Genomic DNA, 27,286 nt, shown 5'->3' on the forward strand with positions numbered 1-27,286 from the left:
TGAGTACATAAAAGAATGTGTCTTAAGAAGTTAAGAAATAGGCAAATAAAAATTAAATCACTAACAATAAAACCATAAAAGTATCCGTAACATTGGGTCACATTAGGATATATACACACAATGTGTGTTACTCACTTCACAATACTATGCATGTATTACTGTAGATGATGCTCCAAATCCGGGGTGACAGATTCCCTTTAAATGGAAGAAGTTTGTAACAACCAGGACTTTTCCTAGAGCTGGCTGTCCCACCATAGCATACCCAAAAAGACTGAAGGTGGTATTCGCTGCTTCAACTGAGTAAAGGGTCTGTATAGTTATGTCAATTAAATATTTTAGATTTTCCTTTTTAACAAATTAGCAAAGATTTCAAACCTTCTATTTTTACTTTGACTTTGTCATTATTGGGTACCGAGTACAGAACAATGGGAAAAAAAATTACGCAACATAACAAAATGTGAAATAAGTGAAAGGGTCTGAAGACATTCAATACAATGCTTATTCTACATATTCTATGTAGAATTCAATTTTATGTTCTACAGTATATTTGGCAGATAAAACACAATGATTTCATAAATCAAACATTTCAGCTAATATGTATTGCCCCATTATTCTATTAATTTTTGAGTACAGCAGATTTTCCTGGCACTACTTTCTTCTTACATGCAAATTGCTTTTATGAGAGGATTTACAGAAAGCCGGAAGGTGAATTCAGAGAGGTGCATTTTTCACTTTTTTCAATTTAACAAGAAAATGGCATTTGTGGTAAAACTGTGCTTGTCTATCCATTTTCTCAATGCAATATATTCTCTAGAACTGATAATGCTATGGACTTAGTGTTGTGGCGTATAATATGCTTCTGGGCAACGAGTCTTCTGAATGGCAAAGCTGAGTGTCACATTAATCATTATAATGCTTGCTTTACTAGGAACCTAAGTATTGTTTACCGCTAGAATTGAAAATCCCTTTAAATAGGCTATAGATTCCTTAGAATTATTATGTATGGCAACATATAAATAAATGATAACCTGTATGTCTGCATATATACAGTATACAGCACCTAGACATGTTGGGCACTGTGCTGATCATAAGATTTTTCTTTAAGAGGCCCCTCTGGATTTTTTATGGTCTATCATGTTAATTGCCAGGGACATCCAGTCTTGATTGAACATCATGTGTCCATCACAAACAACTTTTATTGGTTGGGACTGTAACAAGAGGCATACACAGTTCTCATAGGGCCCCATAGCAAAACTTATTATGGGTACGTCTGTCCCACCCAGTTTGAAAGTACACGTGCCTCAATGAGAAATTTGTTGCTCATTACGAACACCATATTTCTCTTCTCATTGTATTCATGCACAACAATTGGCATAAATGCATTGATAAATGTCCTGCTTCCGCTCTGTTACAAAACTGGCTGCATGTAGTCACCACTAGGGGGAGCTCAGTGCATATAAAAAGCAATAACATTCAATGAATTAGAAACTGTAATAATGTGGTGACTGCATGAAAATGTAATATTTTTACATTGGTAAGAGAAAGAAGAAGCAGATCAGTGCCATCTTCCCCCCCACTTTCCTCAGGTTCCATAGCAGTCACCTTGTATACCCCCACTTAAGGTATACCAATTAGTGTTGGTCGAGCACCAAAGTGCTCGGGTGCTCGGTTGCTCAAGTAGAACACCTCGCGATGCTCGGGTGCTCTACCGAGCTCCCGAGCACAATGGAAGTCAATGGGAGAACCCGAGCATTAAACCAGGCACCCCCTGCTCTGAAGAGGGGAGGGTGTCTGGTTCATACGAAAAGGTCAGAAATTGATGGAAACACCACTGAAATGGTTCGGGAACAGCATGGGGAGGCTGTCTGGATGCATCTTCGACTCCCAGGTCGCTGCTGGGAACGATGTTGTCCGAGTAGTACGCCACTTTTACAGACTGACAATAATACACACAACATTTTGTTGGCAAGGGCCTGCTGCCGAGCTGACCGTATAAAAAATGTTGTGGGCGAGGGCCTGCTGCCGAGCTGACCATCTAAAAAAAATTGTGGGCGAGGGCCTGCTGCCGAGCTAACCATCTAAAACATTTTGTGGGTGAGGGCCTGCTGCTGAGCTGACCCTCTAAAACATTGTGATTGAGGGCCTGCTGGTGACCCTCAAAAACATTATGGGTTAGGGCCTGCTGGTGACCCTCTAAAACATTATGGGTGAGGGCCCACTGCTGAGCTGACCCTCTAAAACATTAGGAGCAAGGGCAGCCTAATAAGCATGTTAATATGATGGAGGAGGACGAGAAAAGGAAGATTGAACCATATACCCTTTTTAGAGGTTGAAGGGGTGCATGGGAATACAGTGTATTCAATACAACATAAAAGTTACATTTAGAGTTCCTTTATGTTCAGCCGCTTTCTTCTGGTGGAGTAGATAAGTCAGGGGCAATTCAGGCCTTGTTCATTTTTATAAGAGTCATCCGGTCAGCATTTTCAGTTGAGAGGCAGATGCGCTTATCAGTTATTATGCCCCCAGCAGCACTAAATACACGCTCTGACAAAACGCTGGCGGCGGGGCAGGCCAGCACCTCTAAGGAGTAGCCACGTGTCCAGCTTGGACACCCAATAGTTATAAGGCACACAGGGATCACTGAGGACGCTGAAAAGGTCTGCTACATACTCCTTCACCATCTTCCAAAATGTTTCCCTCCTTGTGACACTAGACCGCGCATCAGGTTAAGGGTGCTGGCGGAGTGTCATGAAACTGTCCAAGGCCTTGGAGAGTGTTTCCCTGCCTCTGTTGGAACTGCTGTGTGTTCCCCTCGTCTCTCCTCCTCGGTTATCCAAGGAACTACGTGCTCTGCAGCCAGCGTTGTCCGCTGGAAATTTTTTGAGCAATTTTTCCACAAGTACCTTCTGGTATTGCACCATTTTGCTTGTCCTCTCCACCAAAGGAATGAGTTTCCACCTCTCCCACATGCAAAGCGTCTGCCTTCATTGTGAGCAGTGAGCGTTTCAGTAGACACAGAAGCGGGATGCTCACACTGATAATTGCATTATCGTCACTCACCATCTGTGTTGATTTCTCAAAGTTGCATAAAACCTCAAAGAGGTCAGACATCAATGCCCACTCGTCGCTTGTGAAAAGCGGAAGCTGACTGGAAAGGCGATGAACATGTTGCAGCTGGTATTCCACTACTGCCCTCTGCTGCTCCCAAAGCCTGGCTAACATGTGAAACGTGGAGTTTCAGCGCGTGCTCACGTCACACAACAGTTGGTGAGCTGGCAATTGCAAGCGCTGCTGCAGCATTGACAGACCAGCGGACTCTGTCGGTGACTTGCGGAAATGGGCACACATGCGACACACCTTCACTAGTAGCTCAGGCAAATTGGGGTAGGTTTTGAAAAACTGCTGAATCACTAGGTTGAACACGTGGGCTAGGCATGGTATGTGTGTGAGCTTGCCGAGCTCCAAAGCCGCCACCAAGTTACGGCCATTATCAGACACAACCATGCCTGATTCTAGCCGTTTGAGTGGCGAGAGCCACAGCTCAGTCTGGTCCCTTATCACCTGCCACAACTCTGTTTGTCACCTAAGAAGATCAGTTTAATCATGGCCTGTTGCCGCTTCCCCACTGCAGTGCTACACTGCTTCCAGCTACTGACTGATGGCTGACATGTGCTTCAAGATGATAATTCAGAGGTGGAAGTGGAGGAGGAGGTGGAGGAGGAGAAGGGGGGAATTGCAGCCACTAACATAGGTGGTGGTGGAAACCCTGATGGAAGTATGGGCCCGCAATCCTTGGCATCAATAGCACCTGTGCCATCCCAGGGTACAACTAGCTCCCAGCCTCCACACGTTCACCCAGTGTGCCATCAGGGAAATGTAGCGTCCCTGGCCAAAAGGACTTGTCCATAGGTCAGTCGTTAAGTGGACCTTCCCAATAACTGCATTGGTCAGGGCACGGGTGATGTTACAGGACACATGCTAATGACAATTCTTTTATCGTCCGCACTTTCCTCAAAAAAGCACCAGACTGCAGAACACCTACCCCTTGGCAAGGGAGATTGCCACAAGGGGGTGCTCCAGGGAACAGTTGCGGGCCTGTTTAGTGTGGCCCGACTTCTCCCTTTTCCTACCCCACTGCCTCTTCCAGCCTGTTGCGATGCTGCGGATCCCCCCCCCCCCTCTGTACTGCTGTCCTCGCTCGTCTTGCCTCCTTCCCAGGTTGGGTCAGTGACTTCATCATCCAGCACCTCCTCTTCAACTTCCTCACTCTGGTCATCCTCCTGACTTGTTGACCTAACAACAACCTCAGTTATTGACAATTGTGTCTCATCCTCATCATAAACCTCTTGAGACACTAATTGCGGTTGACTTATTGGCAACTGTGTCTCATCATCATCATCCACCTCTTGAAACCCTAATTGCTGTTCCCCACTGTCATCTTCTTCTGACTGTGGATGCTTCAGAGTTTGGGAATTAGGGCACAAGATCTCCTCATGTCCCGCTTGTCAAGCGAGCTTGGCGAGAGGCCCAAATTAAGGAATGGCGATGAAAACAGCTCCTCGGAATATCCGAGTGTGGGATCACTTGTTTGCCAAGACTCTCCATGGTGGGTGGAAGGAGTATCATGGTGAGGATTCTGTTGACCAGACTCTTGGCTAATGAGACTGGACTTTGTGGAAGACTGGGTGGTGCTTAACCGACTGGAAGCATTATCTGCTGCAATCCAACCGACCACCTGGTCGCACTGGTCTGACTTCGAGAGTGGTGTCCTGCGCCGCCCTGCAAACTCCGACATAAAGCTAGGTATCATGGATGAGTGTGTTTCTTGTGCTCTAGCAGCAGTCATGCTTTCACCGCGCCCAGGGCCACAGCCTCTGCGTGCACCATCAGCAGCACGGCCACTTTTCCGCCCCTCACTGCTCGCTTTGTGCATATTAAATGGTATATATGCTTGCAAGTATGTCACACATACAGTAGCGCAGGTTTTGTAAGTGTATGTGCAAATAAAATACGCAGAATGTCACAGATATTTTTAGGATGCGCACATGTTAAACAGGAGGTATAGTGCAAGTAATGTCACTGTCACCACCGCCTAATAAAAACTAAAGCTAAAAGAATGTCACAGATATTTTTAGGATGCACACACATTATTCAGGAGGTATAGCGCAAGTAATGTCGCTATCACCACCGCCTAATAACATAGTAACATAGTATATAAGGCTGAAAAAAGACATTTGTCCATCCAGTTCGGCCTGTTATCCTGCAAGCTAATAAAATATTACACTGAATGAATGTCACTGATATTTAGGGTGCGCACACGTTAAGCAGGAGGTATAGCGCAAGTAATGTCACTGTCACCACCGCCTAATAAAAAATTACACTAAATGAATGTCACTGATATTTAGGATGCGCACATGTTAAACAGGAGGTATAGCGCAAGTAATGTCACTGTCACCACCGCCTAATAAAAAACTACACTGAATTAATGTCACTGATATTTAGTATGGGCAAACGTTACACAGGAGATGTAGCGCAGGCAATGTCACTGCCACCAGAAGCAAAAAAATTAGACTGAATGTCACTGATATCTCGTATACGCAAACGTTATACAGGGGATGTAGCGCAGGTAATGTAACTGTCCGCAGCGGACACCGTCTACAGAAAAAGTACACTGGATGTCACAGATATTTTTAGGCTGCGCACACGTTAGACAGGAGATGTAGCACAGATAATGTCGCTGTCTGCAGCGGCCAAACAATTGCAAGCTATTTTGCGCAGGTTGCGCTAAAAATATATATTGCTGCCAGATACAACTATAGTCCTTGAAAGGACTTTTGGGTCTCTAACAAGTTTTAGCAATTTAGTGCAGGTTGCACTAAAAATATATATTGCTGCCACACACAATAGTCCTTAAAAGGACTTTTGGGTCTATAACAAGTATAAAAACTAAAATATTGCTATTTCAATCCCTACACTATCTCTCCCTTCTGCTCTACAGCTCTCCCTGACTAATACTGAGCCGAACACGTGTCATCGGGTGCTATATAGCACTCGATGACGCGTTCCGTCCAGCCAATCACTGTAATGCCAGTAGTCAACACTAATACCAATGCTTATAACTAAGTAGTGATCTGCCAAGCAATTTCTTATTTATTACCAATCCGGTCATTAACGGATGTGGCTGTTCTCCCATCTGTTACTACGTGTTCTGTGTATTAAAGTTATCATTCCAAGGTTTCGTTGGCGATCTATATTCTTATTAAGTTGTATTGTGGAGGCTGTGCTTGGTTGAGGATACACTATAATCACATTTTCATTCTTTGTCCCTTGAGAGATAGTTTTCAATAGCTTTTATATTGCCCACAAATTTACTGTGGGTGGAAATAGAACAAAATGTGTAGCAATGGTTTTCAAGGGAAAATGCAGTCTGAGTATGGATGATTCATTATGTTATTCAAAATTTAGGGTAACAGAGAAGATTCTAGATTTGGCTTTTGTCAGTCCAACATATAAGCAGTAGAGATAAGCGAGGTTCTTCAAAATTCAAATCTGCTGTTTCGCCGCACTTTACAAAACAGATCACTTTGTGACTAACTACTTTGTCACAAAGCACATTTTTTTGGTAAGTACAGGGTGCAATGACAGGGAAAGGTGAAGTGGACTTCGATCCGAATTTCAGGAAAAATTCAATTCACTGCGAAACTGAATTTCCTCGTGCTTTGTGGTAACAAATCAGTTTTCCCTGAAATGGCAGTAAACATTAAAAAAAAATTATACTTACCTCATCCATTTGAGCGAAAAGGCCGCAGCAGCCATCTTGCTTTAAGATCCAGCACAGTATCTCGCACAGCACGTGATGATGTCATCACGTCAGCTGGCGTGGTGACATCATACGTCATGCGCGTAATCTTCAAGCAATATGGCCATTGCGGCCTCTTTGTGCTCAAATGGATGTATGATTTTTTTTTTTTCATTTTTACTGCCATTTCAGGGAAAATCTATTTGTCACCACGAAGCACGAGGGAATTCAGTTTACTTAGATATGCAGTTGTCTAATATTCAAGAGTATTATATATAAATCCAATGGATTCAAGCACTGATAGGAATTTCTAGGAGTCATGTGAACTTCAATTATTTAAAGGTAACTTGTCACATTGAAAATATAGTCCAATCTACAGGCAGCATGTGATAGAGCAGCAGGTGCTGAGCCACAGGATAGGCAATAACTAGCTGATCATCGGGTGTCTAACAGCCCACACCCCCAACAATCAGCTGTTCGGCAATAGCTCCAGCACCAGAAGCATTTACAGTACTTTGTAGTGGGCTGAGCTCGTCACAGCAGTGCTGCCAGTAGTTTAATGGTAGATGAAGCTGTCTGCTTCTGGCGCCAGAGCTATAGCCGATCAGCTAGAGATGACCTATCTGGAGGATAGGTCATTACTTAATAAAAGGTGGACAACCCATTTAAAGCTTTGCTCTTTCTATGTTCAGAAATCCGGTGGGTGGCCCAATCAGTCACTGACAGCCTTCAATCAAAGTATGCGTAGAGTTGACAGCCACTGATAAAGGGATATCCATTCCAGACCACAGACAGATATTATGATGTCCGTCCATATAGCCAAATAAGAAAAGAGATTCTCTTCATGTAACATAAAGCAGCAAATGGAGGTGCTGGCCTGCCCTGCAGCCGGTGTATTGTCTGAACGTGTGTTTAGCACGACTTGAGGGTTATATTTCCCAATGTTTTGGGGTGTACCCTAATTAAAAAATATATAAATAAATTTAAAACCAAAAAGCAGTGTAGGCTACATAACATAAAGCAGCAAATTGCTATACTGTTTTGTGAATTTTATAGATTTTCAAGATTTGTCCGGCATTGTAAGCATTGTTGCAACAAAACGAAAATAACTAAAATAACTAAACTAAACATGTATACTGCATCTACAGTAAACTGTAATTATATTTTATATGCTTTTTGAGCAGTACAAGCAAGCACTGCAAAATGTTATAAATAGAGTTGAGTGGACACCTGGATGTCCGGGTTCGGCCGAACTTCGGAAAAAAGTTTGAGTTCGGGATCCGAACTCGAACCGAACTTGACCCCGATCCCCTTTGAAGTCAATGGGGACCCGAACTCTTGAGCACTAAAGTTGCTGTAAAAATGTAATGGAAAGGGCTAGAGGGCTGCAAATGGCGTCAAAATGTTGTTAAGAGCATGGCAAGTGCTCTGCAAACAAATGTGGATAGGGAAATGACTTAAAATAACATAAAATACGTAAAAATAAAAAATAATAATCTTGATCTACGAGGACCAGGTCCATATGGAGAAGGAGGTTGAGGAGGCGGTGGATGTGGCAGTGTAGGTGGAAGTGGCAGTGGAGGAGGCTCAACTCGCCGAACCCGAACATCCAGGTGTCTGCTCAACTCTATTTATAACATTTTGCAGTGCATGCTTGTACTGCTCAAAAAGCATATAAAATATAATTACAGTTTACTGTAGATGCAGTATACATGTTTAGTTTAGTTATTTTAGTTATTAGCGTTGTGTTGCAACAATGCTTACAATGCCGGACAAATCTTGAAAATCTATAAAATTCACAAAACAGTATAGCAATTTGCTGCTTTATGTTATGTAGCCTACACTGCTTTTTGGTTTTAAATTTATTTATATATTTTTTAATTAGGGTACACCCCAAAACATTGGGAAATATAACCCTCAAGTCGTGCTAAACACACGTTCAGACAATACACCGGCTGCAGGGCAGGCCAGCACCTCCAAGGCGTAAAGGGCAAACTCAGGCCATGTGCCCAATTTGGAGACCCAGAAGTTGCAGGGGGCAGACCCGTCATTCAGTTCGTGTAGGCGTGTGCATACTTACTGCTCCCACCCACAATGTCGCACGTCCCCGTGATGTTCACGATCCAATTTGATATCTGCTCTATCACCTTTCGATGTTCTTTTATGCGCTTACCATGGTGATTACGGGTGGTGGGGAATCAGGGTTCCAGGCCGGAGACGGAGCGTGAGAAAAAGAGACCAAATTTAAGGGAGATAAATTAATTTAAAAAATTTGGGATCAAGAAGAAATGTGGGAAAAGTTATTGAGGCGCAAATGTGGGACAAATTACAGAAGCCCAAATGTGGCCCAAAAGAGTCAAGCGGAATTGTGGGAAAAGCTATTGAGGGGCAAATGTTGGCCAAAAGAGTATAGTGGAAATGTGGGACAAAGTTTTGAAGCTTAAATGTGGTACAACTTGCTTAAGTTTAAGCATTAAATCAAAGAAGGTGGCGCGCATCAATTAAAGGAAGCATTTCAGAAATTGTATTCCCTGTCACCTATGCAGAGCAGGGGTTTATTCACGTCTAAAATTGTATAATGTCAACCCAAGAATGTAACAGAAAAATTACAGAAATAAATTAACCTGTCTACTTGGTAGAGCAGGGGTCTATGACAGAAAACAATTGTTTATTGTCAACCGAAAATGTAAAAATAAAATTATTGAAATTTATTAAGCTGTCAACTAGGTAGAGGAGATTGGTGAATTTGACCATAAAATGTAACTGACAAATATTATAATTTTTTTTTTACTGGTCTAACAGGTATAGCAGTGGTACTTCACACCAAAAAATTGTTGAATTTCAACTGAAAATGTAACTGACAAATATTTTTTTTCTGTTAACCGGCCTACTAGGTATAGCAGTGGTACTATACACCCAAAAATTGGTGCATTTCACCAGAAAATGTTAATGACAATTTTGTATTTTTTTTTAACTGGCCTACTAGGTATAGCAGTGGTACTATACACCCAAAAATTGGTGAATTTCACCCGAAAATGTTAATGACAATTTTATTTTTATTTTTTAACCGTCATACTAGGTAGAGCAGTGGTACTATACACGCAAAAATTGGTGAATTCCACCAGAAAATGTAAATGACAAAGTAGTGAAATGATATAAAATAAAATATGTACAAAAAAAAAAAATGGATTTATGAGGTGGAGTTCCATATGGAGTAGGAGTTTGAGGAGGCGGTGGACGTAGCGGAGTAGGTGGAAGCGGCGGTGGAGGAGGACGAGATAGCCAACACAGGTTTTTGGTTTTAATTTAATTTTGTAAAATTAAGGTACACTCCAAAAGAGTGTGAAATATCCAAAATACAAACATGAGCAATTGCGCTGCAGTATAACAATGGCTGCTTAGTGCCGGTATACATGTTTATTCTGCACAAGGTACGGACAAGTCCTGAGGGATCCATGCCTGGTTCATTTTAATGAACGTGAGCTTGTCCACATTGGCTGTGGACAGGCGGCTGCGCTTGTCTGTGATGACGCCCCCTGCCGTGCTAAACACACGTTCAGATAATACATTGGCTGCAGGGCAGGCCAGCACCTCCAAGGCGTAAAAGGCAAGCTCAGGCCATGTGCCCAATTTGGAGACCCAGAAGTTGAAGGGGGCAGACCCGTCATTCAGTGCGTGTAGGCGTGTGCACACATACTGCTCCACCATGTTGGTGAAATGCTGCCTCCTGCTAAGACGTTCCATATCAGCTGGTGGTGCTGGTTGTTGTGGCGTGCTGACAAAGCTTTTCCACATTTCGGCCATGCTAACCCTGCCATCTGAGGTGCTGGCGGTGCCCCAGCTGCGTTGGCGAAATCTTCCTCGTCCTCTGCTTCGCCTTGTGCTTCCACTGTGCCCCCGCTGTCAGGTGGGAATGCCATCAGCAGCGCATCCACCAGTGTGCGCTTGTACTCGCGCATCTTACGATCACGCTCCAGTGACGGAATTAAGGACGGTACGTTGCCCTTGTAACGGGGATCCAGCAGCGTGGCCACCCAGTAATCAGCACAAGTTAGAATATGGGCAACTCGGCGGTCGTTGCGGAGACACTGCAGCATGTAATCGATCATGTGTGCCAGGCTGCCCAGAGGCAACCAAAAGCTGTCCTCTGTGGGAGGTGTATCGTCTGTGTCCTCTGTATCCCCCCATCCACGCACCAGTGATGGCCATGAGCTAGTCTGGGTGCCACCCTGCTGTGAACATGGTTCCTTCTCCTCCATCTCCTCCTCCTCATCCTCCACCCCCTCATCCTCCAGAACTGTGCCCTGGCTGGACAATTGTGTACCTTGGGTTTGTGGGTGCAGGAACCCACCCTCGGAGTCACTTGGGTATGACTGGCCGGAAACCCTACGAAATGATCCCTCTTCTTCCTCCTCCTCCTGTGCCACATCCTCTTCCATCATCGCCAGGAGCGTTTTTTCAAGGAGGCATAGAAGTGGGATTGTAACGATGAGAACGGCGTTATCGGCACTGGCGATGTTGGTGGAGTACTCGAAACAGCGCAACAAGGAACACAGGTCTCGCATGGAGGCCCAGTCATTGGTGGTGAAGTGGTGCTGTTCCGCCGAGCGACTCACTCGTGCGTGCTGCAGCTGAAACTCCACTATCGCCTGCTGCTGCTCGCACAGTCTGGCCAGCATGTGCAAGGTGGAGTTCCACCTTCTGGGCACATCGCATATGAGGTGGTGAGCGGGAAGGCCGAAGTTACGCTGCAGCTCTGACAGGCGAGAAGCAGCAGGGTGAGAACGCCCAAAGCGCGCACAGACTGTTCGCACATTATTCAGCAGCTGCTCTGACATGTCGGGGTAATTTTTAAGGAATATCTGCACCACCAAATTCGGCACATGCGCCAGGCAAGGGATGTGCGGCAAACCGGCTAGTCCCAGAGCTGTTACGAGATTTCGCCCATTATCGCACACCACCAGGCCGGGCTTAAGGCTCACTGGCACAAACCCCTCATCGGTCTGTTGTTCAAGGCCCGTCCACAGCTCCTGCGCAGTGTGGGGTTTGTCCCCCAAACAGATAAGTTTTAAAACTGCCTGCTGTCGTTTACCCCTGGCTGTGCTGAAGTTGGTGGTGAAGGTGTTACGCTGACCGGATGAGGAGCTGGTAGAGGATGAGGAATCAGAGTAGGAGGAGGAAGCAACAGGAGGCAAACTGAAGCGCCCTGCAATCCTCGGTGGTGGAAGGACATGCGCCAAACTGCTATCCGCCTCAGGCCCAGCCATCACTGCATTTACCCAGTGCTGTTAAGGAGATATAACGGCCCTGACCGTGCCTACTGGTCCACGTATCCGTAGTCAGGTGCACCTTGCCACAGATGGCGTTGCGCAGTGCACACCTGATTTTGTCCCCTACTTGGCTGTGAAGGGAAGGGATGGCTCGCTTTGAAAAGTAGTGGCGGCTGGGCACGACGTACTGTGGGACAGCCACCGCCATAAGGCCTTTAAAACTCTCCATCTCCACCAGATGGAATGACAGCATTTCAAAGGCAAGTAATTTAGAAATGCTGGCATTCAGTGCTAGGGATCGCGGGTGGGTAGGGGGGTACTTCCTCTTCCTCTCCAGCGTTTGGGATATGGAGAGCTGAATGCTTCCGTGTGACATTGTGGAGATGCTTGGTGACCCAGGTGTTGGTGTTGCTGGCAGATCCTCTGTTTGTGGGGTGCCAGGTGGCACTGTCACTCCAGAGGTGGATGAAAAGGCCGTGACTGCAGCAGAAAAGAAAGCAGGAGGAGCCAGAGACCTTTCTTGGTTTTTGAGGAGTCTACTCCACTGCAGCTCGTGCTTTGCACTTCAATGCCTGGTCATGCAGGTTGTGCTCAGGTTGAGAACGTTTATGCCTCACTTCAGGCTCTGATTGCACAGCGTGCAAACCACTCGTGTATTGTCGTCAGCACATTGTCTGAAAAACTGCCAAGCCAGGGAACTCCTTGGAGCTGGCTTTGGTGTGCTCGGTCCCTTGCTCCGGTAGGCAGTAGGAGGCGTACTGTCTAGAGGACGGCCGCTCTGCTTTTGCTCCCTGCTCCCTCTTTTGCTGTGCTGGTGGCTCTGTGCGACCACCGCCTCTTCCTCCGAACTACATAGGTCACTCGCATGACCTTGATTCCATGTGGGGTCGAGGACCTCATCGTCCTCCACATCCTCTTCCACCTAGTCTTCACCCCTGACTTCGTTGTCGGTCTGCACACTTTCGAAAGCCCCAGCAGTTGGCACCTGTGTTTCGTCATCATCCGAGACGTGCTGCGATGGTCCTCCCATGTACTCGTCTTGAAAAATAAGTAATTGGGCATCGGTGCACTCAATCTCTTCCACTTCTGGGGTAGGACTAGGTGTATGGCCCTGGGAAACCCTGCTAACAGAGTCATCAAAAAGCAGAAGAGACTGCTGCATGACTTGGGGCTCAGACTGCTTGGCTGATTTGCAAGGGGGTGAGGTGAAAGACTGATGGACATCGGCTGCAGGTGCCAACTGTGGTCTTTCAGCAGGAGACTGGGTGGGAGACAATGTGAAGGAACTGGATCCACTGTCAGCAACCCAATCTACTATCGCCTGTACTTGTTCAGGCCTCACCATTCGTAGAGCAGCATTAGGCCCGACCAAATACCGCTGCAGGTTTTGTCGCCTACTCACACCTGAGGAAGGGGTTTCACTTGTGCGTGTAGCTGGCACAGATCGACCACGTCCTTTCCCTGCAACAGGAGCTCCACCAGCAGCACCACGACCTGGACCACATCCCTTATTTGACGGTCTCCTCATATTTTTTGAATTTAGGATCCTGCCATAAAGGGGTGTTTAACTAATAGTAGAAAAGAACGACAGTATGTAAAGAGTGTATCTCACACGGCCTGAATCAGACTAGGCCTCAATTAAAGATTTCTTTGCACAAAATGGCTGTATTTCAAATGTATAGTTCAAACCCATGTATGTAGAGGTAGTATCTCAGAGGGCCTGAACCTCTGTAGGCCTGAAGTAAATGTATCTTTGCACAAAATAGCTGTATTTCAAATGGCTGTATTTCAAATGCCTAATTCAAACCCCTCTATGTAGAGGTAGTTTCTCAGAGGGCCCGAACCTCTGTAGGCCTGAAGTAAATATATCTTTGCACAAAATGGCTGTATTTCAAATGGCTGTATTTCAAATGCCTAATTCAAACCCCTCTATGTAGTGGGGTATCTCACACGGTCTGAACCAGTGTAAGCCTGAAGTAAATATATCTTTGCACAAAATGGCTGTATTTCAAATGGCTGTATTTCAAATGCCTAATTCAAACCCCTGTGTGTAGGGGGGTATCTCACACGGTCTGAACCAGTGTAGGCCTGAAGTAAATATATCTTTGCACAAAATCGCTGTATTTCAAATGGCTGTATTTCAAATGCCTAATTCAAACCCCTGTATATAGGGGGATATCTCACACGGTCTGAACCAGTGTAGGCCTGAAGTAAATATATCTTTGCACAAAATGGCTGCATTTCAAATGGCTGTATTTCAAATGCCTGATTCAAAACCCTGTATGTAGGGGGGTATCTCACACGGTCTGAACTAGTGTAGGCCTGAAGTAAATATTTATTTGCACAAAATGGTTGTATTTCAAATGGCTGTATTTCAAATGCCTAATTCAAACCCCTGTATGTAGAGGTAGTATCTCAGAGGACCTGAACCTCTGTAGGCCTGAAGTAAATATATCTTTGCACAAAATAGCTGTATTTCAAATGGCTGTATTTCAAATGCCTGATTCAAACCCCTGTATGTAGGGGGGTATCTCACACGGTCTGAACCAGTGTAGGCCTGAAGTAAATATATCTTTGCGCAAAATGGCTGTATTTCAAATGGCTGTATTTCAAAAGCCTAATTCAAACCCCTGTGTGTAGGGGGGTATCTCACACGGTCTGAACCAGCGTAGGCCTAAAGTAAATATATCTTTGCACAAAATGGCTGTATTTCAAATGGCTGTATTTCAAATGCCTGATTCAAACCCCTGTATGTAGGGGGCATCTCACACGGTCTGAACCACTGTAGGCCTGAAGTAAATATATCTTTGCACAAAATGGCTGTATTTCAAATGGCTGTATTTCAAATGCCTAATTCAAACCCCTGTATGTAGAGATAGTATCTCAGAGGGCCTGAACCTCTGTAGGCCTGAAGTAAATATATCTTTGCACAAAATGGCTGCATTTCAAATGTCTGTATTTCAAATGCCTGATTCAAACCCCTTTATGTAGGGGGGTATCTCACACGGTCTGAACCAGTGTAGGCCTGAAGTAAATATATCTTTGCACAAAATGGCTGTATTTCAAATGGCTGTACTTCAAATGCCTAATTCAAACCCCTGTATGTAGGGGGGTATCTCAGAGGGCCTGAACCTCTGTAGTACTGAAGTAAATATATCTTTGCACAAAATGGCTGTATTTCAAATGCCATTTTACAAATGTCGTAAACCCTTTAGATGTTCCACAAGAATTAATGGAAAATAGAGATACAATTTCAAAATTTCACTTTTTTGGCAGATTTTCCATTTTAATAATTTTTTTCCAGTCACAAAGCAAAGGTTAACAGCCAAAACAAACTCAATATTTATGGCCCTGATTCTGTAGTTTACAGAAACACCCCATATGTGGTCGTAAACCGCTGTACGGGCATACGGCAGGGCGCAGAAGGAAAGGAATGCCATACGGTTTTTGGAAGGCAGGTTTTGCTGGACTGTTTTTTTTTACACCATGTCCCATTTGAAGCCCCCCTGATGCACCCCTAGAGTAGAAACTCCATAAAAGTGACCCCATCTAAGAAACTACACCCCTCAAGGTATTCAAAACTGATTTTACAAACGTCGTTAACCCTTTAGGTGTTCCACAAGAGTTATTGGCAAATGGAGATTAAATTTCTTAATTTCTGAATTTCTGAAGCCCCCCTGATGCACCCCTAGAGTAGAAACTCCAAAAAAGTGACCCCATTTTAGAAACTACGGGATAGGGTGGACGTTTTTTTGGTACTAGTTTAGGGTACATATGATTTTTGGTTGCTCTATATTACACTTTTTGTGACAAAAAAATGGTTTATTTAGCACAGTTTTTATTTTTTATTTTTACGGTGTTCATCTGAGGGGTTAGGTCATGTGATATTTTTATAGAGCCATAAATTTTTTATTTATGTAAGTTTTACACAATAACAGCTTTTTTAAAACAAAAAAAAAATTTGTGTCTCCATATTCTGAGCCATAGTTATTTTTTTTTTTTGGGCGATTATCTCAGGTAGGGGCTCATTTTTTGCGGGATGAGGTGACGGTTATATTGGTACTATTTTGGTGGGCGAGCGCCTTTTTGATCGCTTGCTGTTGTACTTTTTGTGATGTAAGGTGACAAAAAAATGGTTTATTTAGCACAGTTTTTATTTTTTATTTTTTACGGTGTTCATCTGAGGGGTTAGGTTATGTGATAAACGGACGCGGACGCGGCGATACCTAATATGTATACTCCCCCCCCCCCCCACTATTTTTTACCAATTTTTTTACTTTTATTTGGGGAAAATGCAGTTTTTGTTTATTTTTACTTGAAACTTTTAATTTTTTGGGGGGAAAACTTTATTTTTATACTTTATTTTTTGTCCCACTTTGGGACTTGAACTTTTGGGGGTCTAATCCTTTACAATGCATTCCAATACTTCTGTATTGGAATGCATTGGCTGTATGAGTAATACAGTATGTATTACTCATACAGCTTCCGGCCTGTGAGATGCAGGGGCTGGATCTCACAGGCTCGTCACTGGAAGGCAGTGCGATGCCTTCCTTAGGCATTGCGCTGCCTTCCATGCCATCGGGTCCCCCCTACAGCCGCATGGGGACCCGATGGCACCGCCACACGCCGGCACCGCAATAGGTAAAAGCCGCAAACCGCAGGTCTGAATTGACCTGCGGTTTGCGGCGATCGCCGACGGGGGGGGGGGGGGGGGTCATGGGATCCGCCGACATGGGCGGCGGTGATCGGAACAACACATGACGTAGCGGTACGTCATGGGTCCTTAAGGACTCGGGAACCATGCCGTACCAATACGTCATGGGTCCCTAAGGGGTTAAAATCTCTGAATGTAACCCAAATTGTATTAAGGGTGTATCTCACAATGACATCTGCATCAAAGGCTGCCAACAAAAAATTTTGTGCCCAAATGAGTGTTTGTTTAAAAACTGAATTTGACAGCAGTATATAAGCCTGTAATTTCACACTTGCTGATGATGCAAGGCTTGAAAATAGTGTTTTTTGTCAAAAGAGTGTGTTTTTCAAACCCCAGAAAATGATGGGTGTATTTCTACCTTAAATTGCACACTGACTAATACAGATGTTGTAGATTGCCAAAAAAGTCTTTTTTTTTTGCTAACAGAATATGAAAGCTGTACTGTATATATTAAACTTGAATTTAACACTTGCAGATCTGGAAAATACAGTTTTTTGAAAAAAAAAAAAAGTGTTTTTCAAACCCCAGAAAATGATGGGTTTATTTCTACCTTAAATTGCACACTGACTAATACAGATGTTGTAGATTGCCCAAAAAGTATTTTTTTGCTTACAGAATATGAAAGCTGTATATATTAAACTTGAATTTAACACTTGCAGATCTGGAAAATACAGTTTTTTTGGGGGGAAAAAGTATGTTTTTAAAACCCCAGAAAATGATGGGTGTATTTCTACCTTAAATTGCACACTGACTAATACAGATGTTGTAGATTGCCAAAAAAGTCTTTTTTTGCTAACAGAATATGAAAACTGTATATATTAAACTTGAATTTAACACTTGCAGATCTGGAAAATACTGTTTTTTTAAAAAAAATTGTGTGTTTTTAAAACCCCAGAAAATGATGGGTGTATTTCTACCTTAATTTTCACACTGACTAATCCAGATGTTGTAGTTTGCCCCCAAAAAATTGTGATTTGCAATGTCCTAAAAGCTTAGATGCAGTGCTGGTGCACTGAACATGCATAAAATGGCCACCGCCGTTGCCACCCACCTAACTAACAGAATTCTAAAAGTTAGTATTTTTTGGTCAATGAGCTCAGGGCAGGGTAAAATGATAGTGCCCTGCACCCACACAACTATTTGTCTGTAGATTGCTGAGTTAGATTCTCTCCTATGCTCTCCCTGAAATCACAAGTCCAGCAGCATCCTCTCCCTACACTTGTAACAGCAGAGTGACGTGCAGCGCTACGTGACCCAAGCTTATATAGAGCCTGGGTCACATGCTGCTCTGGCCAATCACAGCCATGCCATTAGTAGGCATGGCTGTGATGGCCTCTTGGGGCAAGTAGTATGCCGCTTGTTGATTGGCTGCTGTGCAGCCTTTCAAAAAGCGCCAAGAAAGCGCTGAACACCGAACCTGAACATTTCCGTAAAAGTTCGGGTTCGGGTCCGGGGTACAAAAATCCTAAAGTTCGGTACGAACCGGAACTTTACAGTTCGGGTTCGCTCAACCCTAGTTATAAAGCATTAAACTATAAAATATTGTAAAAATGTTGAGATAAGTGGAGTTTTCCTTTGTGGAACAGCAATATCTTCTTTGTTGCATGTACAGTACGTGTTCTTTGAAGGAATATATCAGAAAAAGAAAGGCACATAATCTAAAATCTTATACCCCAGTGGAATTCTCCTCTCCATTGTAACAAAGCATACAGCACAAACCACACACGATAACCTATACTTTACCTACAATCAAATATTGTGAGGGGAAAAGGAACCATAATGATCTATTTACCAAGTGTTTATGGGATCATAGTCAGATAAGACCTCAGTGTAGCTAGAGGCTGATGAGGAAATGGAGCTATCATGTTCTCAGTAATGGAATTTTGCAATAGTTGGACTATCATGGGCATTCATCTCACTTGTGTATTGACTCTCAGATGTTGTAGCTGCTATATACAGGCCACTTCTACCATCCAGCCTGGCCAGAGGATACAATTCCAAACATAATACTTAGAGGAATTGATTTTTTCTGTGTGTGTTGCGCTGATGTTCAAGAGTCCATTCACCTTGGGTTATTCTTTTACTACATCAACATTTTTATTATTGTTGTTTTATCATTTGTATTGCTTTTATTATAATCATTATTATAGCATAAAACATTCAACTTTTTTTTCCATACAATTCTTTCTGGATATATTGCCAAACACTAAAAGACATGAATAATGAATTTATCTTCAGAATATATTGGTATCAAGTTCTAAACCCTCACTTCTGCTAAATGATTTTTAGCACATGAAGGTTGCAAATCCCAAAGCTACTCATGCACTTTAGCCATTGCATGACTACCTTTGGACTCCATTATATACAGTATGTGCACATTTTGCTCAACTGAGTTGCGTGTTTATTTTAATGAGGTGAGAGGAATAAATTGCTGCCAGACCCCACTAGCAGTGACTTATCTCCCACGGGTGCAAGGTGTCCAACATGGTAAAATCCAACTTGGGCTGTGGCACCAAACTGAATCTTAGCTACCGGTAAAGTATAGTCTAGGTAGAACTCTTGTGAAGAATCAGCAACTGAAAAAATGAATGTTCAACCATTTTTAATGTAGAGATGATGAGTGAATCAAATTTGTTACAAATCTCCCCAAAAATTCTAATTTCAGCAAATCCAAAACTTTTCGGATTTGTCTCACATGAATCACTCAAAATGGTGGCCCCAATTTTACAGGTCAGAAGACATAGAACAAGGTATCTGCCATCAAAAAGAGATAATTTTTGGACATTTTTTTAATGAAAAAAATAAATAAAACAGTCCAGTATGCTATTAATATTACTAATATTATTACCACCGGCGGCCATCCACTTACCCACAGCTATACATGTCACTGTCACTTTGACATTATTAATACTGTCTTTGGGTTAAAAAGATTGAAAGGGGTTGGATACAGTCCTAGGAGACCTCAGAGTGTCACACATGACTTTTCAGGTCAATTGGGGCACTTTAGACTAGGACTCAATTTATTTGGACCAAAGCAAATCAGACAACCAACTAAACTCGAAATTAATTTTGGGAAGTTTGCTCATCTCTTTGTCTCAATGCAATCACATTTTCCCTGAAAACATTACATGAATACTGCAAAATATCTGTTCAGTTCTTGATAAATTATGCCAAATTAGTGCTCATGCACTAATTCTATATTTTTGGGGTTTTTCTGAGAATCTAAAAAAGGTGACATGCTCCATCCCATGCCATATAATGGATGTAATCTCTCCTAGAAGCATAGAATAACCATGCTATGGTACATAAAATCCCTACCAGACCCGTAGCCACCATTCATTGCTATATGTATAAACCCTATAAATGAATCATATGATTTTTAGATTTCTGTAAAAGAAAAACTTCCCTAGAAATCAATGTATACAGACAATAATTATAGTAAACTTAAAACTAAATCCATGCTACAATTGCTACAACATAATAGAAGCAAAATATATGATAAACATAAAAACCTGTTTGAGAAATAAAGCGTTATATCCAATTGCATTTAGTCAAAGCAGTGCTTATGCTTTTGCTTTCACCGAATTAATGTTTGCCTCCAACTAATATTCACTTGTGATATTTAAAATCTGGGTCACATAGTTGTAGAGAGATACCATGAATTATTTATGTCTGATATTACTTTACTTTAACTATCTAGATTCATATCCAGGCAGGGTAACCATGGATACATCACTGAGATCCTTGGGGATGCATTCATTTACAGCAATTGTAACTCATGAGAAGATCATGAATCAAATACGAACTGTCTTTCATTTTTTTTTTATAACTAGAACTGTTAAATCTGAATAATCCCTAGTTTAAATAACAAAGCCTAATACAATGAAGCCTTAAGAAAGTCTTTGACAAAAACTCAAACGATGGCACGTTTTCGTTGAAGAACCGGCACTATTCTCCAGGCATGTTCCATGCAACCTGTGTAGTAATTAATGATTGCATGGAAATGAGTGGTGGAAATTAGCATAGCAATAATTACAGTATACTATAATTTTTTTCTCCAATATTCACTGCCACCCCGGGATAATCTTCCCACTTACATTCATTTTACCTTTTCACGTGAAGATGATAGATACAAACTTTTTCACATGTCTTTATGCATGTCCATGCATTTACAGATGTTTATACCCTTAAATGGGCACTAACTTTTAAAACAACAACTTCTCAAAGGTCACTTTTCATTTATCCACTCTAAAAACACATCTGAAATCTCTGCCACTGGGGTTTTCCCAGGGGTGCACCTAGCCTTTCTGCTGCTTGAGGCGAAAACTGAAATGGCACCCCTCCCTCCCCAATGCCAATTTCTTAACCTAACCCCTTCCCTTCAGTTGGCCCTCTCTTGCCCCTACCTGGTGTTGCCTGAGGCGATCGCCTCACCTGGCCTCATTGGTAGTGCACCCCTGGGTTTTCCCTTCTAGCAATTTTGCCATCCCCTTACTGTTAATAGGTGATCCCATCCTTAGCAGCATGGACAGACTGAAGGAATTGGTGTATCTTTATTCACTGGCTAGCTCCAAAGCTCTGCTTCTGAGCTCAGTGCAGAGGTCCATTCCCCATCCAGGGCTCAATGCTTAAACATTGCAGAATATTCTGCATCTCAAACAGCTGTTTTCTGTGTATGAGAGTTACATCTTCCCTCCAATACATAGTAAACATGTTTCTTACGCCAGTCATAACATAATTCATTTATGAAGTGCTTAAGTGCATCTATATGTGTTGGTTTTAGCTTTTTTTTATTATTAGTCAGCATCCCTCACTTGACTGACTAGTCCTTAACCCTTTTGTGCTGTAGCCAATAAGTGTCCTTGTATTCTGGATCTTTCACCTCATAAATTCTCCCTCTCCCCAATAACTGTCTTCCGTGACCTGCAATTATTTTTCCCTCTTTATGCTGTCATGAAAATGTGTATTCTGAGTCCTAGATATGTGTGCTGTGTTCATAAGCTTTTACACACCATGTGTGCTTAGGATAAAGGCAAGGATTAGTATAGGGCTTACTTGGCCTAGAAGTATGGGAAAGGAAGTCTAGACCAGTATAGTACCGGAAGACTGTATTTGGACATGTCCCATTACTTGAGGAGAATTGCTAGATGTATAGCCAGCACATTGGCTCAGCCAAAAGTCAATATAAACAGACCAGAGCACTGCGGAGGCTGGAATGGATCCTCACACTGTCCCCAGCAAAAGCAGAAGTTAAATTGTGAGAAGTTCTAAAGCTCAGTTACCCTTTAACATCACATTTTGTCAAGGAGTCCCATTGCTCACTTATGAACTAAATACTATATCACAATATGCTAGAATGACCCCAGATACAGTAGGCGTCAATGCACTTCAATACTACTGTTTGACTATATATATATATCGTATTTTTTGGCCCATAAGATGAACTCCCCCCCCTAAAATGGGTGCTTCTTATGGGGTGAATACAGGGCAAAGAAATATAAAATGTGCGGCACATTGATTATGCTTGGTATATCGCAGGCTGCGCTGCATCAGAACAGCAGCCTGCGATGTACCAGACATACCTGAAGAGGGAGAGACCGGCGGACTCAGCGCATGCTTGCTGATGGGGACCAGCCGCGGCGTGCGCTGGGTGGTAGGGCTGGCTCTACTGTAGCTGGTGTAGTGTGATAGAGACCAGCCGACCCTGTCTGGTGCTGGTTGATAGGGACCGGTTGGCAGATTTGCAGTGAGAACTTTGATGGGAGCACAGGAGCAGGCAGATGAGGGGTGGAGCAGGCTTTCCTGCCACATATGCCTGCTCTTCCTCTAAGTCTTCACACTGCCTGATCCTGTGTGCAAGGCATGAGGGCTGATGAGAGGCTGGGGGCTGATGAGAGGCTGGGGGGCTGATGAGAGGCTTGGGGGCTGATGAGAGACTAGGGGGTTGAGAAGAGGCTAGGGGGCTGATAAGAGGCTGAGGGCTGATGAGAGGCTGGGGGCTGATGAGAGGCATGGGGGATGATAAGAGGCTAGGGGGCTGATGATAAGAGGCATGGAGGTTGATGATAAGAGGCATAGGGGCTAATCTGAGGTCTGAATGGGGGTCTCATTTATATTGGGGCTCTTATCCGAGATCTAATTGGGGGTCGTTCACTTTAGGGTCTGAGCTGAATTCTTATTGGGGGTCTTATCTGTGCTCTTATTAGGGTCTTATTAACATTGGGGGGTCTGATTGGGGCTGTCAGCTGAGGTCTGATTAATATTGGGGGTCTGACAGCTGGTCTGACTTTAGGTCTAATGAAAAATATTTTTTTCTTATTGTCCTCCTCTAAAACTTAGGTGCGTCTTGTAGACCGGTGCGTCTTATAGGGCGAAAAATATGGTATATATATCTCCAGGCAGAGTTGCTTTCTCAAAGCTGGCTGCCTCCACTCCTGCATTAGTTCTTGCTCTCAGGAACCAGTTCTCCTGCATGTCTTTGCAGAGAAACAATTGTCTACATTGAAATGTTTAAAGGGATACTTCTGTCAGAAAGGATTATTGTTTTAAAACTTAATATTCATAGAAAATATATATTTTTTTCTTTTGGCAGTACTATACCAGTGAAAATGAAATATAAAATGCTGATTTTCTGTAGCAGTCAACACAGAGAGATTTCTCTATAGATAGGTAATACATTGGCAGTTTACTGCTGCTGCAAGGGAAATATGTTATCTGCAAGATAATCATTATTAATAGTAGATGTAGAACTGAGATGACAGTATGACAGCTCTGTTGTTCTCTTGATAGGCTTAGATAGTCCACAGAACAGCATTGCACTGATTAGTATAATAGGTGATGCTCTTTCATTTGCGCCCTTCCTTTTCTGGTCATAGTGAATGGTTTGGCTGAGAAATTCAAGCGAGGATAAGTCTTTAATGAGCTATTTACTTCCCTTTGGAAATAAATCTAAAGGCTAGAGATTTGCATCAAATCAGATTTAGTCATATATTGAAGTGGGTTTTCAGACATTCTTTCATTGCTTCTGAAAGTAATCCTGGAGGTTATGATATAACATTATAAATCTTTTATTAACTTTTACCAGGATCACTGATATTGTGTGCTCATAATGGATTTCAGTTGTTTTCCATCTCTGACTTTGTTTTTATAGTTTTGTTGTTGGAATACAAATGTAGATTTTCTGTCATTGTTGTTTCAGAACGCAGAGGCAAGCTACGACTTCAGCAGCAATGATCCTTACCCCTATCCTCGTTATACTGATGACTGGTTTAACAGGTAATGTGGTAGCATTTTTCATAAGTATAGTCTTAAACATAATTTACAAAAACAGTATATACAAAAATGATTTAACTTAGGCCTGATGCCCACATCCTCATGCATTTCAGATCATAATACAGACCGCCCCACTAAACTCAGACCTCAGATCAGACCCCTAAATTAATTCAGACCCCAGACCAGACTCAAAATGCTCAGACTCTAGACTGCTAAATTACAATTCCAGAGCAGATAAAGAAAATGACTTAGACCCTTCTCTCTCTTAGGGTCCTCTTTACCTCTGGGTGCCTCTGCACAAGGGTCTTAGTGCCAATAGCATCAAGCCACTGCAGGTGCAACAGGATGGCATAAACACAGTAAAGCAGCCTAGAAGGGTGTGGGAGAGAGGAAGATAAGAATTATCAGAATTATCTATTGTATTATTGCAATAGAAACTGGTGAATTAAAAAATTATTTCACTCATTGGGGGAAGTTTACCCCATTACCTCCCCAGGTCCTGTCCTACCATGAGAGCAGTAATGGTGATGTCATAGTCTGGGAATAATGCTAATGAGTTAATAAAAATGGCTAAAATCATCAGCAGTCCTCTGCCATTGCAAGGGACTCCATTGAGAGCCATGTTCAGTTCACTGTTTACCAGGCACACCACCATACATTTGGTTGTGGCTACATCTAGCACTGTAGCTCAGACCCTGTCAAGTGAATGAGATTAAGTTAGTACCAGTGCTATAACCATTATGAAACAGGGCTATGTAGAGCAATATGCCTGGTAAAAAAACAAATGGGAAGTGGCACTCAATGGAGCACTGTGGCCACTTCACTTTGCTGAACATGAAGGATCCCAGAAGTCAGACCACCCACTGATCACATATTGAAAATCTGTTCTAAGGATAGGAGATCATTTTTATAATCCTGAAAATATCCTTAAAATCATATGATTTTTCTCCTCCTTTCCTCTGACAAGGGCTCCTAAAAAAAATTACTAAATCTTTATGATCTTTACACCGTATAATGCTCATGTGACCAGCCCTATACTAAAGTCCTAACTTCATTGCAGAAAGTCACAGAAATAAGATAATAATGCACTTAGTAAAGTAGATGCAAGCATTATATATGGACAAAGTCCTCACTCTGATATGATAAAATCTTAGACAGTTAGCCAATATATTTTGATCAAAACACATCTGTGCCCGCCTACCAAGCGCCAAGGTGGTCTCAGGTCAGGGGGGTCCTATGTTAAACCTACCTAAGCCATTGGGCTTCTATGTTCAGGAGCGCAGACGCCGCACATATGGTGTGCTGCTCCTAGTCACCTCCATGGGTGTCAAGCAACCAATGGGAGGAGGAGCAAGCACACCTATATGTACCACCTAATCAGGGCGGTCTATGAGATAGGAATGGCAAAGTGCAAAGGAATGCTACTCCCAAGATAAAATAGGAGTGCATTCACACTTGAAGGTGCCACTCCCTCAAGCATATACTACATAAACAAAAAAATCACAGAAAAAACAACGATAAAAACATCCTGCACGGTATGATATAAAAATGTGCAGATGTCCCTGGCCACATTATTGAAGAAAGTCACAGAAATAAGATATATAATAATGCAATAATGCACTTAGTAAAGTAGATCCAAGCATTATATATGGACAAAGTCCTCACTCTGGTATGATAAAATCTGAGACACTTAGCCAATATGTTTTGATCAAAACACATCTGTGCCCCCTCTGACCTGAGACCACCTTGGCGCTTGGTAGGTGGGCACAGATGTGTTTTGATCCAAATATATTGGTTAAGTGTCTCAGATTTTATCATATCAGAGTGAGGACTTTGTCCATATATAATGCTTGCATCTACTTTACTAAGTGCATTATTATCTTATTTCTGTGACTTTCTTCAATAATGTGGCCAGGGACATCCGCACATTTATATATCATACCATGCAGGATGTTTTTATCGTTGTTTTTTTCTGTGATTTTTTTTTTTTGCCTAACTTAGTTGCCTAACAAAATACATAATAGACTACCAGGTAAAGAATGGTAGATGTGGAAGATAGCCTGTGGGTTCATGACCATTTGACTGACTGGTCCCAGATATTTCAATTGGTGGTTATAAATGCAGCTTCACAAAGAATCATAAAGTTGGAAAACAAGGTGGAGGACAAGCTGTGTACCAGAAATCTGTGCTTAGTTTGCGTCCCTTTTATCTTCATATACTTTACTGAAAAACAATTCTCTGTATTACCTCAGAATACAGTATCTACCCTTCAACTAGAACACCCTAGAACATGATCTTTTGTTCTGGTATTACTGTTTCCATGACAAAATAATTAATAAAATATGTCTTATCAACTATGTATTGAATTGAACTAGCAAAGCACAAAGGCAAAGCAGAGCCAAAAAGACAAGAAAAAACAAGGATAAAGCATTGAGCAAAATGTGTCCAGAACAAGAGGAGGTCTTAAAATATATCCTACTAATGACCTTTATTGACCACATTGTGTTATATTCTATTTATTCTCCAATTTGAAAGAATTATTAGATGCTGCTCACTGACAAATTAAAGGGCATCTATCAGCAGACTTGTACCATATGACATTTGCACTTGGCAGCTGAAGGCATCTGTGTTGGTTCCATATTCAGATGTGTCCACATTGCTGAGAAAAATGACGTGTTTATATATGTAAATGATCCTCTAGGACAAATAGGGGTGTTACCCCTAGAAGCTCAGCTTTTTCTGCAACTGCCACACCCTCTGCACATCGATTGACTTTATGAGAAGTCATGACCAGGCGTGAAGATGTTTACACTACCTGGCGCTGTCAATCAAAGTGGAGTGGGGTCACCCCCGTTGCTTATATAGGCTCATTTGCATACAGTAAAACTTAATATTTCTCAGCAATCTGGGCACATATAAACATGGGACCAACACAGATGCCTTCAGCTGCCAAGCCCACTAGTGATGAGTGGCAGGGGCAATATTCAAATTTGCGATATTTTGCGAATATTTGGGCAAATATTCGTCATAAATTTGTAAATTCGAGAATTTGTCATTATATTCTTGATTGCGAAAATCGTCAATGTAATATGCACGTATTGCGTGTGCAATACAGGCGTGGGTCTTTTTTGCTAAATTTTTTAAGCAAAGACTAGAGAAAATGGTTGGCACGGCAGAACATTACAATAGCTTTATATGCAGATAGAGTGCTCCAATATATTCGAGATTGAG

At 42.5% G+C, this 27,286-nt stretch overlaps 1 protein-coding gene across 1 annotated transcript in view; it reads left to right on the forward strand.

Moving 5' to 3' along the window:
- Nucleotides 1–27,286, forward strand: part of PCSK2 (proprotein convertase subtilisin/kexin type 2) — a 293,015-nt gene that overhangs the window by 210,847 nt on the left and 54,882 nt on the right. Inside the window, 1 exon segment of the mRNA XM_040430178.1 lies at nucleotides 23,982–24,058. Within this exon segment, the coding sequence (XP_040286112.1) occupies nucleotides 23,982–24,058 (77 nt within the window).

This window comes from Bufo bufo, chromosome 4 (genome assembly GCF_905171765.1).
Source record: "Bufo bufo chromosome 4, aBufBuf1.1, whole genome shotgun sequence".
Taxonomy (NCBI): domain Eukaryota; kingdom Metazoa; phylum Chordata; class Amphibia; order Anura; family Bufonidae; genus Bufo; species Bufo bufo.